This window comes from Eptatretus burgeri, chromosome 8, assembly GCF_056783735.1.
Source record: "Eptatretus burgeri isolate ZD-2024b chromosome 8, Ebu_testis_v1, whole genome shotgun sequence".
NCBI lineage: Eukaryota > Metazoa > Chordata > Myxini > Myxiniformes > Myxinidae > Eptatretus > Eptatretus burgeri.
In genome coordinates, this window is record NC_140968.1 from 78,724,259 (window position 1) to 78,739,258 (window position 15,000).

At 44.0% G+C, this 15,000-nt stretch overlaps 2 protein-coding genes across 3 annotated transcripts in view; both read right to left on the reverse strand.

Annotated features, from left to right (window-relative positions):
• Positions 1-15,000, reverse strand: part of LOC147022123 (multiple myeloma tumor-associated protein 2 homolog) — a 60,221-nt gene that overhangs the window by 39,386 nt on the left and 5,835 nt on the right. For both annotated transcript variants that reach the window (XM_085892727.1, XM_085892728.1), the window contains exons 3-6: positions 14,341-14,512; positions 8,481-8,526; positions 7,307-7,389; positions 971-1,037 (exon numbers count right to left, since the gene is read on the reverse strand). In XM_085892727.1, coding sequence (XP_085748853.1) covers positions 971-1,037; positions 7,307-7,389; positions 8,481-8,526; positions 14,341-14,512 — 368 coding nt within the window. The remainder of the gene's footprint in view (positions 1-970; positions 1,038-7,306; positions 7,390-8,480; positions 8,527-14,340; positions 14,513-15,000) is intronic.
• LOC147022124 (uncharacterized) overlaps positions 14,633-15,000 on the reverse strand; it is a gene marked incomplete at its 5' end in the record, with an annotated part of 3,466 nt that continues 3,098 nt past the window's right edge. Inside the window, one exon of the mRNA XM_085893531.1 lies at positions 14,633-14,656. Within this exon, the coding sequence (XP_085749657.1) occupies positions 14,633-14,656 (24 nt within the window). The remainder of the gene's footprint in view (positions 14,657-15,000) is intronic.

Here is a 15,000-nt window from a genome sequence, read left to right on the forward strand (position 1 = left end):
CTGTGGTCTGCGTGTGTGTGTGTGTGTGTGTGCTGTGGTCTGCGTGTGTGTGTGTGTGTGTGTGCTGTGGTCTGCGTGTGTGTGTGTGCTGTGGTCTGCGTGTGTGTGTGTGTGCTGTGGTCTGCGTGTGTGTGCCGTGGTCTGCGTGTGTGTGTCGTGGTCTGCGTGTGTGTGCCGCGGTCTGCGTGTGTGTGTGCGCTCTGCGTGTGTGTGTGCGCTCTGCGTGTGTGTGCTGTGGTCTGTGTGGTGTGTGGATATATTTTAGCTTTAAAATGGTTCTCTGCAACCGCTTATCCGATTGATGTGAAACTTTAAACATTTGAGGGGACTCCCCATGGAGAATATTTCATTGCTCACTCTCACGACACAGGTCACATGGTATGGCAGCCATATTGGAGTAAAGGGAAAAATTTGGACATCATTTTCTCCAAAAACTGCTCAACAAAAAAAAATTGAAACTTGGCATGTCTTCAACTCCACATGGCTCTCAACTCTCAGTATGAAAACAATGACCTCATTGGTGAAGTGATATATTCCAGCCATAATTGGTCGAATTGAAATCCTTAACCTAAATATCTAAAACTTCATAAATCTGATCTATTATCCAATGCCAGTGAAGAATTGAATTTACAACGTTCATAACCCATGCCAAGAAACTGACATAATGGGGTGCATGGATGATTCGGGTTTATGTACATGATAAGCAGTGGGCCATAATAGTAGTGTTCTCACTTAATGATATTTTTGTTAAGAATGAATGCACGAGGTGAGACGATGCAATCTTCGAGTGCTCTTCTTGTTTAATCAGGCAATGATAAATGGCATGACACGGAATAAAGAAAAATCTAGGGAGACACCGTTCCAAGCTCTTGATAGCTTCATTCCAATTCATATATTATTACAGTTGATTTTATGCCAAGCAGTCAATTTGTTTAAAGGTATACAATATGTAATGAGTTAAAATTCTTACCACAAACACAGCAAGGCCCTTCTTAGTGGCTTCCTTTTCTTCTTTGGTTAGTAGGGCAAGTGCATGCCTGGAAAGAACAAAGAAAAATGATCTATTAAAAGTTGTATGTAAAGGGTGAGGAAGTTGAAAGGCAGAAGAGATGGATAGGCAAGATGGGAGTTGAAAGGCCGAAGAGATGTTACACCCCCATGAATGAGCCGAGGACCACATTTCATTTACGAGTCTCGGTATCAACAAAATGATCACGCATTATAAACGAAGCAATGAAAATACGGAGAAAACCTGCACTTTGCAAATGAAACAGGTCATAGGGTGCGACTTTTCCTTTGGTGGTATTGGAGATAGGAGAAGGAGAGGGTCGTTAAATGGCTTTTTAGCCTCTCCCTTCTTTTTCTGGAGAGTATTAACAATACGAAATCAACAGGTATACCTTCAGTCAAATCATCACACCATTTGAAAGCCTTTATCCTTGAGCAGGGGTCAGATTTTTGCAGGCTCCAATCATGGTACCCTTTCTTGTGGCAATGTTTTTACGGCCGGATGCCCTTCCTGACGCCAACCCTTTAGTCGGGTCTAATTACCAGTATACTGGTGCTCATTTTGCCGACCTTCGGAAGGATGACAGGCTGAGTCAACCCCCCCCCCCCCCCCCCGATGCTCACTCGGCGGCCAGTGGGGCTTGAACTCAGGACTCCAAGGATCCCAAGCCACCGCCTTAACCACTGAGCCACACCAGGCTCATGTATACCCTCAGTCAAATAACCATCTTAAATGTGTTTATCTACAGGGATAACAAACAAAAATGTCCAATCGTCACGACAGAGCTATAATGCTGATATACAGTCATCAATATTTGAGACGTGTGGATGTCACCAACCAAATGGATCGAACTCAGAGAAGCAGCCTGATGGAATACTACTCTCGCTTCTCACCTTTCTCGGCTTCACGTCATGGTAACCAAGGCATTTAGGATCATTGGTATCTCTCACGATGACACCGAGTCTTTGGATTTCTCACTCTCCCACTGCAGGTAGATCGGTGGTCTTTCTGTCTTCTGCTGTCTTCTCCAGCTTCCCCCCCCCCACCACCCACCCACTCTGTCTGAGATATTTCCCCCAGCAACACCCTTCTGGTCAAAGTACCAAAATCACTGCTCACCATCACTTTCATTCCTCTTTTTTTCCCCACCTTTGGAACAAACTCCCACACGCTCTTCAATCCCACTATTCCCTCCAGGTCTTCAAAACAGCTGTTCACTTCCATCTCTTATCTCCCCCCATCGAAAACCACGATCTTTTCTACCCTCGCTCATCCACCCCAAATCCACCTCCTTCAAATTCCCCAATTTCCTTCCTGAAAGTCCGTAGTGCAAGGACCTGAAAGTCCCTGTAGCGTCCATCTTGTTTACCCCAGTACTCCACTCCACCCCTCTTCCTTAGACAGATATCCTCATGTCTCTGGTCTCCACTGCTTTGTGCTTCCCTCTCCCACCCCTCTTGTCTCCTACTCCCCTTGATATGCATTGTATTAGCTCTTATACGAGCCTTGACAGTGTATCCAAAAAAATAATAATAAAAATAAAATTTGTCAGGATTAAAAGACATATTCCAAGTGTTTGACCAGCTTGTGTGTATTTTTTGAGGTCTGAAGAGGGGGAAGAAACTACAGCCTGCCTGTCTGAAGGACGAGGGATGTCACCAGCAAATAGAAAGAGGATTTTCCAGAGTCAGAAAGATAATTTATGAAGATCAGGAATAGGACTGGGCCCAGAACACTGCCTTGGGCCACTCCAGCCTTGAAGGGAGAGGAGTTGAAAGGATTCTGTTGTGAACTACACATTGGCTATGAGAGTAGAGGAAGTCAGGAAGCCACGTGTGGAGTTGGCCTTGGATGCCATATACACAGAGTTTGGAGGATAAGGCAGGATGCCAGATTGTATCAAAAGCACGAGATATATCCATAAAGATGGCTGAGATTTCATGTCTGACATTGAGGGACTCCATCCATTGTTGGGTAAGTAGAAGCAGCATGTCCAATGTCAAGTGACCTGGTGTGAAACCATTTGGCGATTTGAGATGAGGTTGTTGGAGAAAAGGAAAGATTTCATATCAACTGCGATGATGGATTCCATGACCATGCTGATGTTTGGAAGCAAGCTGGATACCTCACTGCTATCTCATCATCCTACCCCCACCCCAATCTTTATTAACCTCATTAACCATTCCTAATCCAAGCCTTACTTGTAGGTTGCAGTGCTTACTCCTCTTTTCCAATTAAATTTATTGCTTTGCTTATCGTGTCCAACTGTTGCCTCATTACCCCAATGTCAGTTTATCACAATCAACTTTGCTATCCCACAAGCCTCAAATCTTCTACAAACAAAACAAATCATACCAATAAAAAAAAGAAAAAGAAAAAAAAAGTCAGTGAAGATAAATATATTTCACAACCCTCGTACAGGGTGACCACAAATAAAACGGCACCAACATGACCTCGAATAACTTCCTCCATACTAATGATAGCCTCTTACTTTTTGCATGTGTGCAAAATGGAGTTCATGTTTAGACAGCAGATTTAGATTTAGTCACTACATTGGCCTATTTTTTCAACATGCCATGGACAACTAAAGGAAAATTCACTCTTTAATTTCTTGTTTTCTCCACCTCTGGAGCAAACTCCCACTCAATTCAATCCCACTCCTCCCTCCAGGTCTTCGAAACAGCTGTTCACCACCATCTTGTATCTTCCCTCATCCAAAACCTTGATCTTTTCAACCCCCATTAATCTACCTCCTTCAAATTCCCTGTTTTCCTTCCTGAAAGTCCCTGTAGTGTCCATCTTGTGTACCCCCCCATACTCCACCCCATCCCTCTCCCTTCTCCAGATATCCTCATGCCTCTGTTCCCCACTGCTTTGCACTTCCCTCTCCCACCCCTCTTATCTCCTGCTCCCCTTGTTATATATTCTGTGCGTTAGCTCTTATACGAGCCTCGATGATTTATACAAAAAACAAAAAAACAAAAAAAAAACAAAACACATTTGCAGTCAAAATCTACCTTAGAACAAAATCTTTCAAGAAGACTCAAACTTAATTCAGGGTTAGATGCTTAAAAGGCATCTATTTAGGAAGGTCATAATCCATAGATGACTGAAAAATAGCAATAACAAACAAAATCAATTCAATCACTGCAGCCCAATGTGTCGGAGTAAGAAACAATTTTTTCTGTTGAATCCAAATGTGCCTGCAGTGTAGAAGCCGACATGCGGAGCACATGCTCCAACCTCAATCAAACTCTTCCCAATGAGTGGGATGCGAACGACATTAAATATATACACCTGAAACTTTCCATAGTGATCATGCATCATGTGAAGCAAATGTGACTCAGAATGTTATTTAAAAAATACAAGTCTGGAGACGGTGATGGTTCACGAGCAATGTACACGGTTCGCCTTTTTTATTTTTTGACCTTTGAGGGGATGCCACGGGCAAACTGGCGGGAATCGGGAAAAACGTAAATGATGAAAGTTTTAGTAATCGAAGAGCACTACAAATAGACCACGAATTGCGAAATCCTAAACGTAGTTCGCCTTTTTTATTTTTTAATGGTGGGAATCGGGAAAAACGTAAATGATGAAAGTTGAAGTACTCGAAGAGCACTACTTGCATACCAACTTTCATTCGAAACAGTTGAAAACCCGAGGAGCTCGATGCCCAATTTATTGGTTTTTTTGACATTTTCTAAGTTCGTGACCTTGTGACGAAAATGAAAAAAAAAATAAAATAAAATAAAATAAAATAAAATAAAATAAAATAATCGAGCTCCGTGGGGCTATGCAGGTGCCATTGGGCTAACCAAATACCGAAACCCCTGCCAGATTCGACAAACCCCCTCGGAGAAGATGCAACTTGAAACCGGCTACCCCCTAAAAAACACGCTTTTTGGGCATGGCTCTGCCCATAATGGGCGCAGCACACCCATTCTCAGGAAAACAACTAGATCATGAAATAAACTCCCCACCCAAATTTGATCAGGATCGGATCAAAACCCACGGAGCCATGCTCGGGACAGACACACCCATAACGAATATAGTGGTCACTTACTGACTCGTGAACCAAAAGGTCTATAAAATTTAGTTTTTTTCTTATTTTGGGGAGGGGGGGGGCGGTCGCCCTGCATATCATTAACATTAATCAACTATTTCATTGAAAGGTAAATTTAAAAAGTAAAACACAAAAACGAGGACGCCAACCTTCGACGTCACAACATTGCCAATATGCCTCGCCCACATTATTAGATCACGATACATACTTGTAGCAACTTTGATTTAAATCCCAGAACCCAGATTTAAAATATTAAATATTACTGTCTGCCAGACCATGCAACCGATCTGGTCGAAATTTAAAACATATATTACACATGTCGACTCGATCATAACTGTGATGTTTCACATCGATTGATGAAGCGGTTCAAGAGAAAGATTTTTTAAAAAGAATTTCATTCACACCACTATGGCTGCCAGACAATGTGACCTATTAATTATTTGTGAACACCTTAGTATCCCCAAGGCTTGGGGAACATGTAAGTGAAGTTTCCCCTCGATCTGTCAAGCCGTTCGGGAGAAGAAGATTTTAAAACGTTCATTCTTCAAAAAAAAAACATATAGCTGCCAAACCATGTGACCTATGATGTCATAAATGGATAGGTGATCACACCTGTAATGTTTTGCCTTTATCTGTTCAGCCATTAGAGAAGATGATATTTGAAGATTTTATGTCAAAAACAATATGGCTGCCAAACCACATGACCAATAACGTCATCAATGTTTTGCCAATTACAATTTCACCCAAGATTACCCTCAAAATTTTTCATACTGATCAGATAAAGCGTATGACATACGCGATTATGACGTCATCACGAAGCCACCAATGACCTCAAAAAAAAAAAATTCACTCGTTTCTCTTGGGTTGTTCCTCACATGTGCCAAGTTTCAATTTTTTTTTTCCATGGAGCAGTTTCAGAAACACAAAGGTCCAAAGTTTTTCTATTTTTCCAACATGGCTGCCACACCACGTGACCTATGACGACATAGTTATCACAAAAACGTTCTGCATGAGTCGTCGCATCCATGGTGAAAATTTTTGGAAATTTCTTTGGTGAAAAACAAAACCATGCCGCCCTGCTTCGATCGGACACCTGACCCACGACGTCCTCTTTATAAAGTCAAATTCAGAATGAGTGGCCTATCACGTCTTTGGAGTTCGCGTTGATCGGATAAGTTTTTTTGGTCAACCTGGCAGCGAGACAATGTGACCGATGATGTAGTTCATTTTTCCATCCAACATGGCTGCCACACCACATGACCTACGATATCATTTCCACACTGTATGCAGCTACATTGTTTGATTATACTTGGTAAATTTCACTTTGATCGGATATGTGGTTCCAGAGAAAGCATTATTTAATATTTTTCTTCAATCCAATATGGCATAAATTATTCTTTATCACCCCAGTATCCCCAACTCATGGTGAACATGTCTGTGAAGTTTCTCCTCAATCTGTTCAGCCGTTCTGGAGAAGATTTTTGAAGGTTTTAGGGTAAATCCAAGATGGCTGTCATACCCAGACCATGCGACCTATGATGTCATTGTTATCAAACTTTATTCAGCATGGCAAATCGATCATTTGGGTGGTTTCACTTCGATCTTTAAAGTGGCTCTGGAGAAGATTTTTTCCCCTTTTTTAAAATAAAACAATATGGCAGCCAAACCACGTGACAGATGATGTCATAATTTTTTCTGTGTTCACATCTTTCCCTGGATGAACTACAAAAATTTTCATACTGATGGGACACAGCATTCTACGTGTCAAATTTTCACTGGGATACCACTTCACTGATGACATCAATAAAATCACTCTTATTCCCCATGCAGAGCAGTTGCCAGATGGCAACTTTCAATTTTTTCCGTGGTGCGGTTCAGAAGATACGTGTCAGCGTGGTGCGGCGCAGTCCAAAATTTTCCCATAATGGCTGCCACCCCACGTGCCTTATAATATCAAAATTATCACTAAAAAAAACATTCTGCACGAGTAATCGCATCTATGATGAAATTTTTGCGTCTATCGGATAAGCGGTTGCAGAGAAAACAGAGAAAATTCGCATGGATGTATGTACGAACAGACCGATAACCCGAAAATATCATGCCACCAGCGACTCCATCACCGGAGGAAAAAAATTGACTAAAACGAACCATGAAGGCAAGATCTTCAAAGAGCATTAACATATACTTCATGATGGCTACTCAATCTCACAAGAGACAAGTCCAAGCTGTGCTACCTCGAAGTGCCAAGGCCTGAGATGCGGTCACAATCCATGTCATCTCTCTCAATCGTGCCACGCTTGCAAACTTCAGAGAACTCCTGCAAGATGAGGGAGACCAACGACACCATCTTAGTCTTAATGTTCAAATCACTGTGCAGACATGGAGAAAAACATAACATGTTTAACAACCAGGATAAAATTTTGTGTTGGTTTTGAGAAGCCCCAACAAATCACCAATGTGATGAAAAACTATCTGGAATGTAAAGAGGCTGATTGAACACTCACAAAGAGGCCTTGGCCTACACAAATGAGACTGCATGGGGTTTACAAGGATCATAAGAACACAAACAGCAACCAAACACCGTGGATGAATTGTGGAAAGCGCTTTCTTTTCAAGATATTTGACACAACACTTCAGTCATACAATGATAAACTGTACGAGAGCATGAAAACAAGACGTCATGCCCAACATAATTAAGTAAAGGGCCAAATTAAGATCGGCCAACACCAAATACTCATGCACTCTATTTTATTTATTTAATTTTTTTTTGAAAATTTTCGACACCACTGAGTTGCAATTACTCAATATTTATGTTTCCATAATTAATTCCAATACTGGGTGTGCTTACAACACTGATTTTTCTTGCAGACTAACTAAAAGCTGGAAGTAGCAAATACTTTTCACTGTAATATATTATTTCCTGGCTGCAAAAACAAAATCTTGCAAACAGTAATGGATGCCTAAATAGGGGCAGGTGCCTCACATCGGTCAGAACCGCTGCAGCAAACGCTGATGTGACACAAGGGTTTGCAGTCACCATTGGGCATCTAAGACATGCTAAGCTTGCTAACTCAACTCCTTAGGGGTGGGGGGGTTACTCCATGAAAGCCAGGGAGTCCAAAACATGTCCATGGATCAATTATCTTCCCAATGAGTAGGCTGCCACTGTTGAAAAGGTTGGTCGACTGATACTGCAGGAACCAGCTAACACACTGCTTGTTTTGCAGTGGGCGATTGCGTCTTTCACAAGCTGCAACTAAGAAAATTTGTCAAGGTGCACACAAGCCAGTCATTAGATAATTTGTGGAATCGCAGTTGCATGTTAGTAAGATTGAGTGTGTATTATAACCAATCCAAAAATCACATCTGCATGACAAAGTGGTGCAGTGAGTGCAAGTGTGAACAGACCTGTTTTGTCAAGCCTGTAGGCTGCTTCTTCATGGCAGTATATCCACTGAAGGATGGACACAAAACAAACATTATAAACTGCTTGTAAACAAAACATGCTGAAAATTGTGTGCAATTCTTTCACCAGCTGTCATCACACAAATAAAAACTGGATGGAATGAGGCCACCAAAATTGCCGAATAACAAAACGTACATCCCTCATTGCAAGGCGACTCAATATACCAAATTTCACAATAACACAACGTATAAATGAGGAAACTAATTTGTTATACATTATGGTAATTTTGCTTTTATGGAATTTTGAATCTCTAAATTATAGATGGGCGAAAAAGCATTCGGGCGTGCGATATCTACAGTGGGAACAACACGTGATGATGACAAAATAAAAGAAAGTTATCTAGCAGCTACACTGTTAAGCACTACTAAGCAGTCTCACTGTCAAAGTGATGCGATAGAAACCATCGCGGGGGGGGGGGGGGGGGATGGAAAACATCATTACATCTTGGGCTGTAAGAAATGTATATCGTAGAGTTGATGTTGCCAACACACTCCACAAGCTCTGATTGACAAGTGCTCCAGATTGCTAGCCACACTATCACTGAAAAACCACCATGTTTGACAGTTGGCTGCAATCGGTTCAAAGAAAACTCTTGACTGGGAAGTCTCCAGACACATATGCGTCCACTGTCAGAAAATTGAGCAAATTGAGACTCATCCGAAAAAAATGACAGTTTGCCAAAACGCCAAGGGTCTGTTGGCCATCTCGTTAACCCACTTCTTTCTCCTTTGAATGTTGGCTGGTCTAAGAAGAGGTTTTCTCCAAGCTGCTCTCCCATAGTAGCCAGTTGATGAAAGTACCGCACGGCAGTTCTTCAGCTAACTTGGACCTCCTCTGCAACATCTGCTGCCTTGCAAATGGAAGTTTTCTCAGTGGACAGCTCGACGACACCTTTCTGAGGGCCCAGATCAACCAGAATGGGAAGCTGTGGATTCCTTACCTTCGCTGGTGAATTGCACAATCACCCGATTAACCGTAGAAAGTGGAATGCCAAGGTTCTGAGCTATCCGATGCTGGCTGACTCCACCTTCCGATCGGCCAACAACTTGTCCTCTTTGAAAAATCGGAAAGTTTGTGTGCTCCCTGGATTTGAGGCATAGTTGATTGACGTACAAGACCCAGGAACTCCTTTCTACAAAGAAATTGCCGAATATTGGTACAAGTCACTGAGTTATACAGATGAAATGAATAAATTTAAGGTGTCTATTTACCTTATAGGTGGTAAATTCCTCCATACTAATTTGTTATACATTGTGGTAATTTTGTGTGTGCCATGTCTCTGTACATACTGTCTGTGCAATGAACCAAATTTCATGACCAGTAGTAGTCTTTGTGACTTTCAAAAATGCCACTCAAGTCAGGGTATGCCCTAAAATAGGTGTGGTAACCACTTACATGCGCTTAGCCTGAATCATTTTCACATGCGAGGTCGTCTACGTGGTAAATTTCACGTGCAAGGTCGTCGACCTCTGCCATGTCTCTGTACATAGTGACAGATGATCTTTCTACATTCTAATCTAATTCGTCTACTTGAGACAAACAAGAGAGAGTGCTAAAAGAGCAAGCCATTACCTTATTGGCCAAACCTGCTCGCTTGTCATTTTCCTTCATTGGTTTGCTATAACGTACATAATAAACAGATGGCACATTATACCCCAGCAATTAACTCCACAAGTTTAGCAGACCTCCCACCTACGGTTTTGATTGGCCGTACGTAATAAGTAGATACAAAGAATGGACATTGAGAGTGTTCTCCATCTGGGTAGGACTAAATCACCAGTATGGTTATGCAAGACTTGGAGCTGGCACCCTGCCATACTTGGCCTTCTCAGACAGCATCTGTGGTTGCTCAACAACCCTACGGGTCGCAGAGTTATCCGTGGCTTGCTGGTTTCAGGGTCGATGGTCGAGCAACCCCCTTGTGAACCCCGCAACAATATTATCGTGATGTTGGTGGTCCAGGTTAATCCCCTCCCCACCCAAATTGTGGTGACGAGTGGTTAACAACACTAGCCTGGATTATCGAGCTGTTTTTCTTCATTGGGAGGCAGACACGTTAATCTTCGGAGATTATAACACGTGCGGGAAGGACGCAATGGCAGAGTGAAGGAGGCATAGATGGATGCACGGGGGGGGGGGGGGGGGTTATACTCGAACCCCACAACACATACACAGACAGAGCAGCTTAAAATAACCGGATTTAATGAAAATAGACAAATATTTACAAAGAACAAAAATCAGAATATAATAATATGAGGTAAACTAATCCTAAACTCAAAATTGAGGCGCCTTGACACAGACAAGGGGAACCAAAAAGCAAATCCTTCCATTATTATGGCACTTAGCTTGGCCAAGAGGTAGTCTTTGTGGAACTTGGAATCGAGGCGCTTCTATTTGCATGAGTAGACGTGCGCAAGATGGCACCAAGCCACTATCTTGCAGTGGGATTGTTTGTCAGGAAATTCGTGAGTGGTATTCAACAAGGCTCTGAGACCCTGCTCGGCCACTTCGTGCGTCGATCGTCCTCACCGACCCACTGCTCTCGGAATGGCGCCGTCCCCTTCGGTGACAGACACGAGGCTTCGAGACCTGTCTCATACGAACAGCGAAGAGTCGATGGCCAGCGTCTCAATCCACCATGTGAGCCAAATTGCCTGAGCACAAATGAGAATTGTGCCATCTTTTTCATGAATCAAAGGAAAGCCAGCCGTAAAGCCCAGTTCTTACAGGCCATCTCCGAGCTACGTTCTCTCTCGACCGCGTGAGTCTCTCACTCCACACTCGTGCCTTCCTCCTCTCTCTCTCTCTCTGTGTCTGATGTCACCGAACCACCGCTTCCTCCTCCAGGGCGTGGCTTGCTCGCACGAAACCTGGGAAGGTGGGGCCTCTGTCTGTTTGGCACGCCTGCCTCGCTTCTGACGTCATACCCATCAATCATTAGCCTCAGGGTGTGACTTCGCCATCACCCTCAGTTAATTGTGCCAAAAAAATTAGACAAAAAACAAAATCAAAGAAAGGTTATGGCATTGTGCAAAGAAATAGAGTTGTTAAAGCGTCGTTAAGAAGTGAAAGCACGGCATCTGTGGGACACAATTACTGGATCAAGTGTGTAAACATCAGTCAAATACCTGCTCAAGTGTTCCCGCTCCGCAAAGTGCAAACAGCTCATTCCAGTTCCGTGATCATCATATTGAAAGGATGGAAAAAGTGCTTAATGTTTGGATCAAGGACCAAACAGAAAAAAAATGCCTTTGCATGGACCGGTGATACAGGAGAAATCAGTGCAGATTTACCAACGTTTTCACGAGGCACCCAGGGCTGAAGACTCCAGTTCAACCATGGCTCATGGAACTGATTGAGGAGAAGGGATTTATGCTGGAGCAGGTTTTAAAATGGACGAGACAGGATTATTTTGGAACAGAATACCATCTTAAACCTTCCTGTCCAAGAAGGGAAGATCTGCTCTGGGTTACGGTGGCTAAGGATCGTTTTACCTTTCTTCTACGCAGCAATGCAGCAGGTTACTTTGTCAATGATCCAACAGCCATCGCAAGTTGGCCATCCACATTTTTCTAACCTCCACCCTCCTCCTCGAGCAGTATCATCATCTCCGAGCTAAGTCTTGTTTTCTACTTACAGGGGAGTACAGTACATAATGTTACGGGGCCGGGTATCGGCCGCGAACACAACCGCAAGATTGGGCTGCAAGTCGGCCCGACCGATCGCCCAGAATGTATAGGTCGTCACCCCGGATAAGTCCGGAGCCGAAGGGTCCTCTATCGGACCGAAATTCGCCAATGGATAAACCACGTGGGGTAGGGTCAATTGCCAATTTCAATTTACCTAAATACCCACGTGATCCAACTTCCGGGGAAATTCACCCTCGACAGAACTCGTACGAAAACGAGTCGCTTTGCGCGCTCGTTCCGTGTGCGATTCCGAGCGGTTTAATCACCAACAACCGTCGGTCCAATTGTCCCCTTAAGGCCGTAACAGCTTTTACTAATTCTCAATCACGAGTCATATCGAACCAATGAAAGAAACACAAAACGAGCTGATACATTTAACAAATAGGGATATTTATTTACAATAGGCAGGGAGGGGAACACAAATAGCAGAACAACACTGACTATTAATAAATGCAATGCAAATATATACAGCACAAAAGCACTTAGAAAACGGGCCCACGGGCGCACGCACACACACACGCACGCACACACACACACGAAGTGGTGGCTGACGCCTTTATTTCGGCCTTCAGCTCGGACGAGAGTGCAGCTGAAGGCCAGGGTCTATTTTGGACCTGTCTGCCTCGTGCGGTCTTCAAGATGACTTGGTTCGGCACCTGTCCCAGCCACCAAAACCTCGACTCCGTTCCCTCCGGAGACGATACGCAACCCTTCCAGTTCCAGCGGCGGATGGTCTTTCACAAGGAGGAGGAAGAAGACGTTCCAGACGGCAGCGGCAAGACCAGTCCAGACCTTCGGAGACGAGCGCTCCCACAACACGAGCGCTCCAACCGATGAATGCTCCAGCAAGGTGGGTGCTCCTTCGTTGCTTCTCACTGGCTGGCTCCTCTCTCGCTTGCTCCCTCCATTCTCTTCTCCTCCTGCTTTTTCGCTCTCTTTGGCTTCCTTCCTCTCCTTTTATGCGCTCCGGCACGCTCCCCCTCCCCCTCCCCCTCCTCAGCCAACGGAGAATCTCAGGACGGGGGATCGTTGCTCTTCTCTGCAGCCTTTTTCTAACCGTCATTCTTGTTTAAGTCTCAGAATCACGGGGGGGGGGGGGGGGGGGAGGTGGTCGTCCTCTGCTGCAGCATTGTTCTTCTCTTGAAATAATTCCGATAAAACTCCTAACTATTAAAATAAATCACAGCGCATTTACATTGATTTACCCACGAGACAAAGGAAGGGGAGCCATCTATAAAACACATACTTATCAAAATAACTGAGCAAAAGGACCTGAATGTTGTGTGATCATGGTTTCCAGATTCGCAACAATAATACGTTTACCCTCACCCACTTCCTAGTTTTGGAATACATTTCAAAGGTAAAAGTCATGTTTTGTTTAATTTACACTGCATTTACATGTTATATTGGGGAAGAAAAGGTTTGCTCATGCAAACCATTCAATCAGAAGGCACATGTGATCGGCGGGAACAATCGTCTGGGTGGCAGACGGACGGTTGTTCTTTGTGGATTATGCGGTTTCACCGTGTGAGACATAATCCACGGCGATGTTCACCATAACAGTTAGGAGGTGCATCTGATAAAACGACGAATGTGGTCATTGTTTCGATATGCCATCCTGATGAGGGCAAATAAGCCCGAAATCCGGAGAGGCGGCTCTGTTTGATGTTTAACTGATGCTGACCATGCCATCTTTGTCTGTTTGACAGACTTGCCGGGCCGAGACCTCAGAGTTGGAGGGTGACGCTTTGGTGTGGGACTATTTCCAATGGAGATCGCACTTTCTGGTTGAATGGTTTGCATTAGTGGGAACAATTGTCTGGGTGGCAGACGGATAGTTGTTCTTTGCGGATTTACCGCCATGTGAAACCGAATTCACGGCGATGCTCACCATAACAGTCAAGAGGTGCGTCTGACATTTTAAAAAAACACACGCACGCACACCTACCTACCTACCTTGAAGTCCAGGAACTGAACCCTCCTCTTCCCATTGGCCCTTGGTTTCCACAATAGCGGTTTTAACTTTTGCGACATATTCCAGGAAACAAACATCCACGATATTGGAGAGCTTACTGTAACAGCATGCATAAGAGTAGAAACTACTGGTACTCACAGAGCTGCCATAAGTGCTTGCTGTTCAGCCAATCTCACCGCTGCCAACTCCTGTTGGTGACTTGCAACACTTTGGCTACTCCCAATAGGCATTTCACCACTCTTCTGTTTGGCATACCATGTGAGATCACGGCCCTTTTGCCACCGACCTACTGGTGCCATCAGCGAGTTACCTAACAAAGGGACAACCAAAATCACCAGAGACTTGAAAATGGTCACAGTTTTTATTTTTTATTAACGTAGAATTCCAAATTAGTGTGTCCATTTCATTTGCATGGCTATCTACATTCACTTCAATATGCCACCAAATAAAATGACTAGCACAGCGATTCTATAAGGGATGGGAGAAGTGACTGTGTGCGTGTGACTGTGCGTGTGTCTGTGTGTGCGTGTGACTGTGCGTGTGTCTGTGTGCGTGTGACTGTGCGTGTGTCTGTGTGCGTGTGACTGTGCGTGTGTCTGTGCGTGTGTGACTGTGTGCGTGTGACTGTGCGCGTGTGACTGTGCGTGTGTCTGTGCGTGTGTCTGTGTGCGTGTGTCTGTGTGTGTGTGTGTGTGCGTGTGACTGTGCGTGTGTCTGTGTGTGTGTGTCTGTGCGTGTGTCTGTGTGTGTGTGACTGTGCGTGTGTCTGTGCGTGTGTGACTGTGCGTGTGTCTGTGC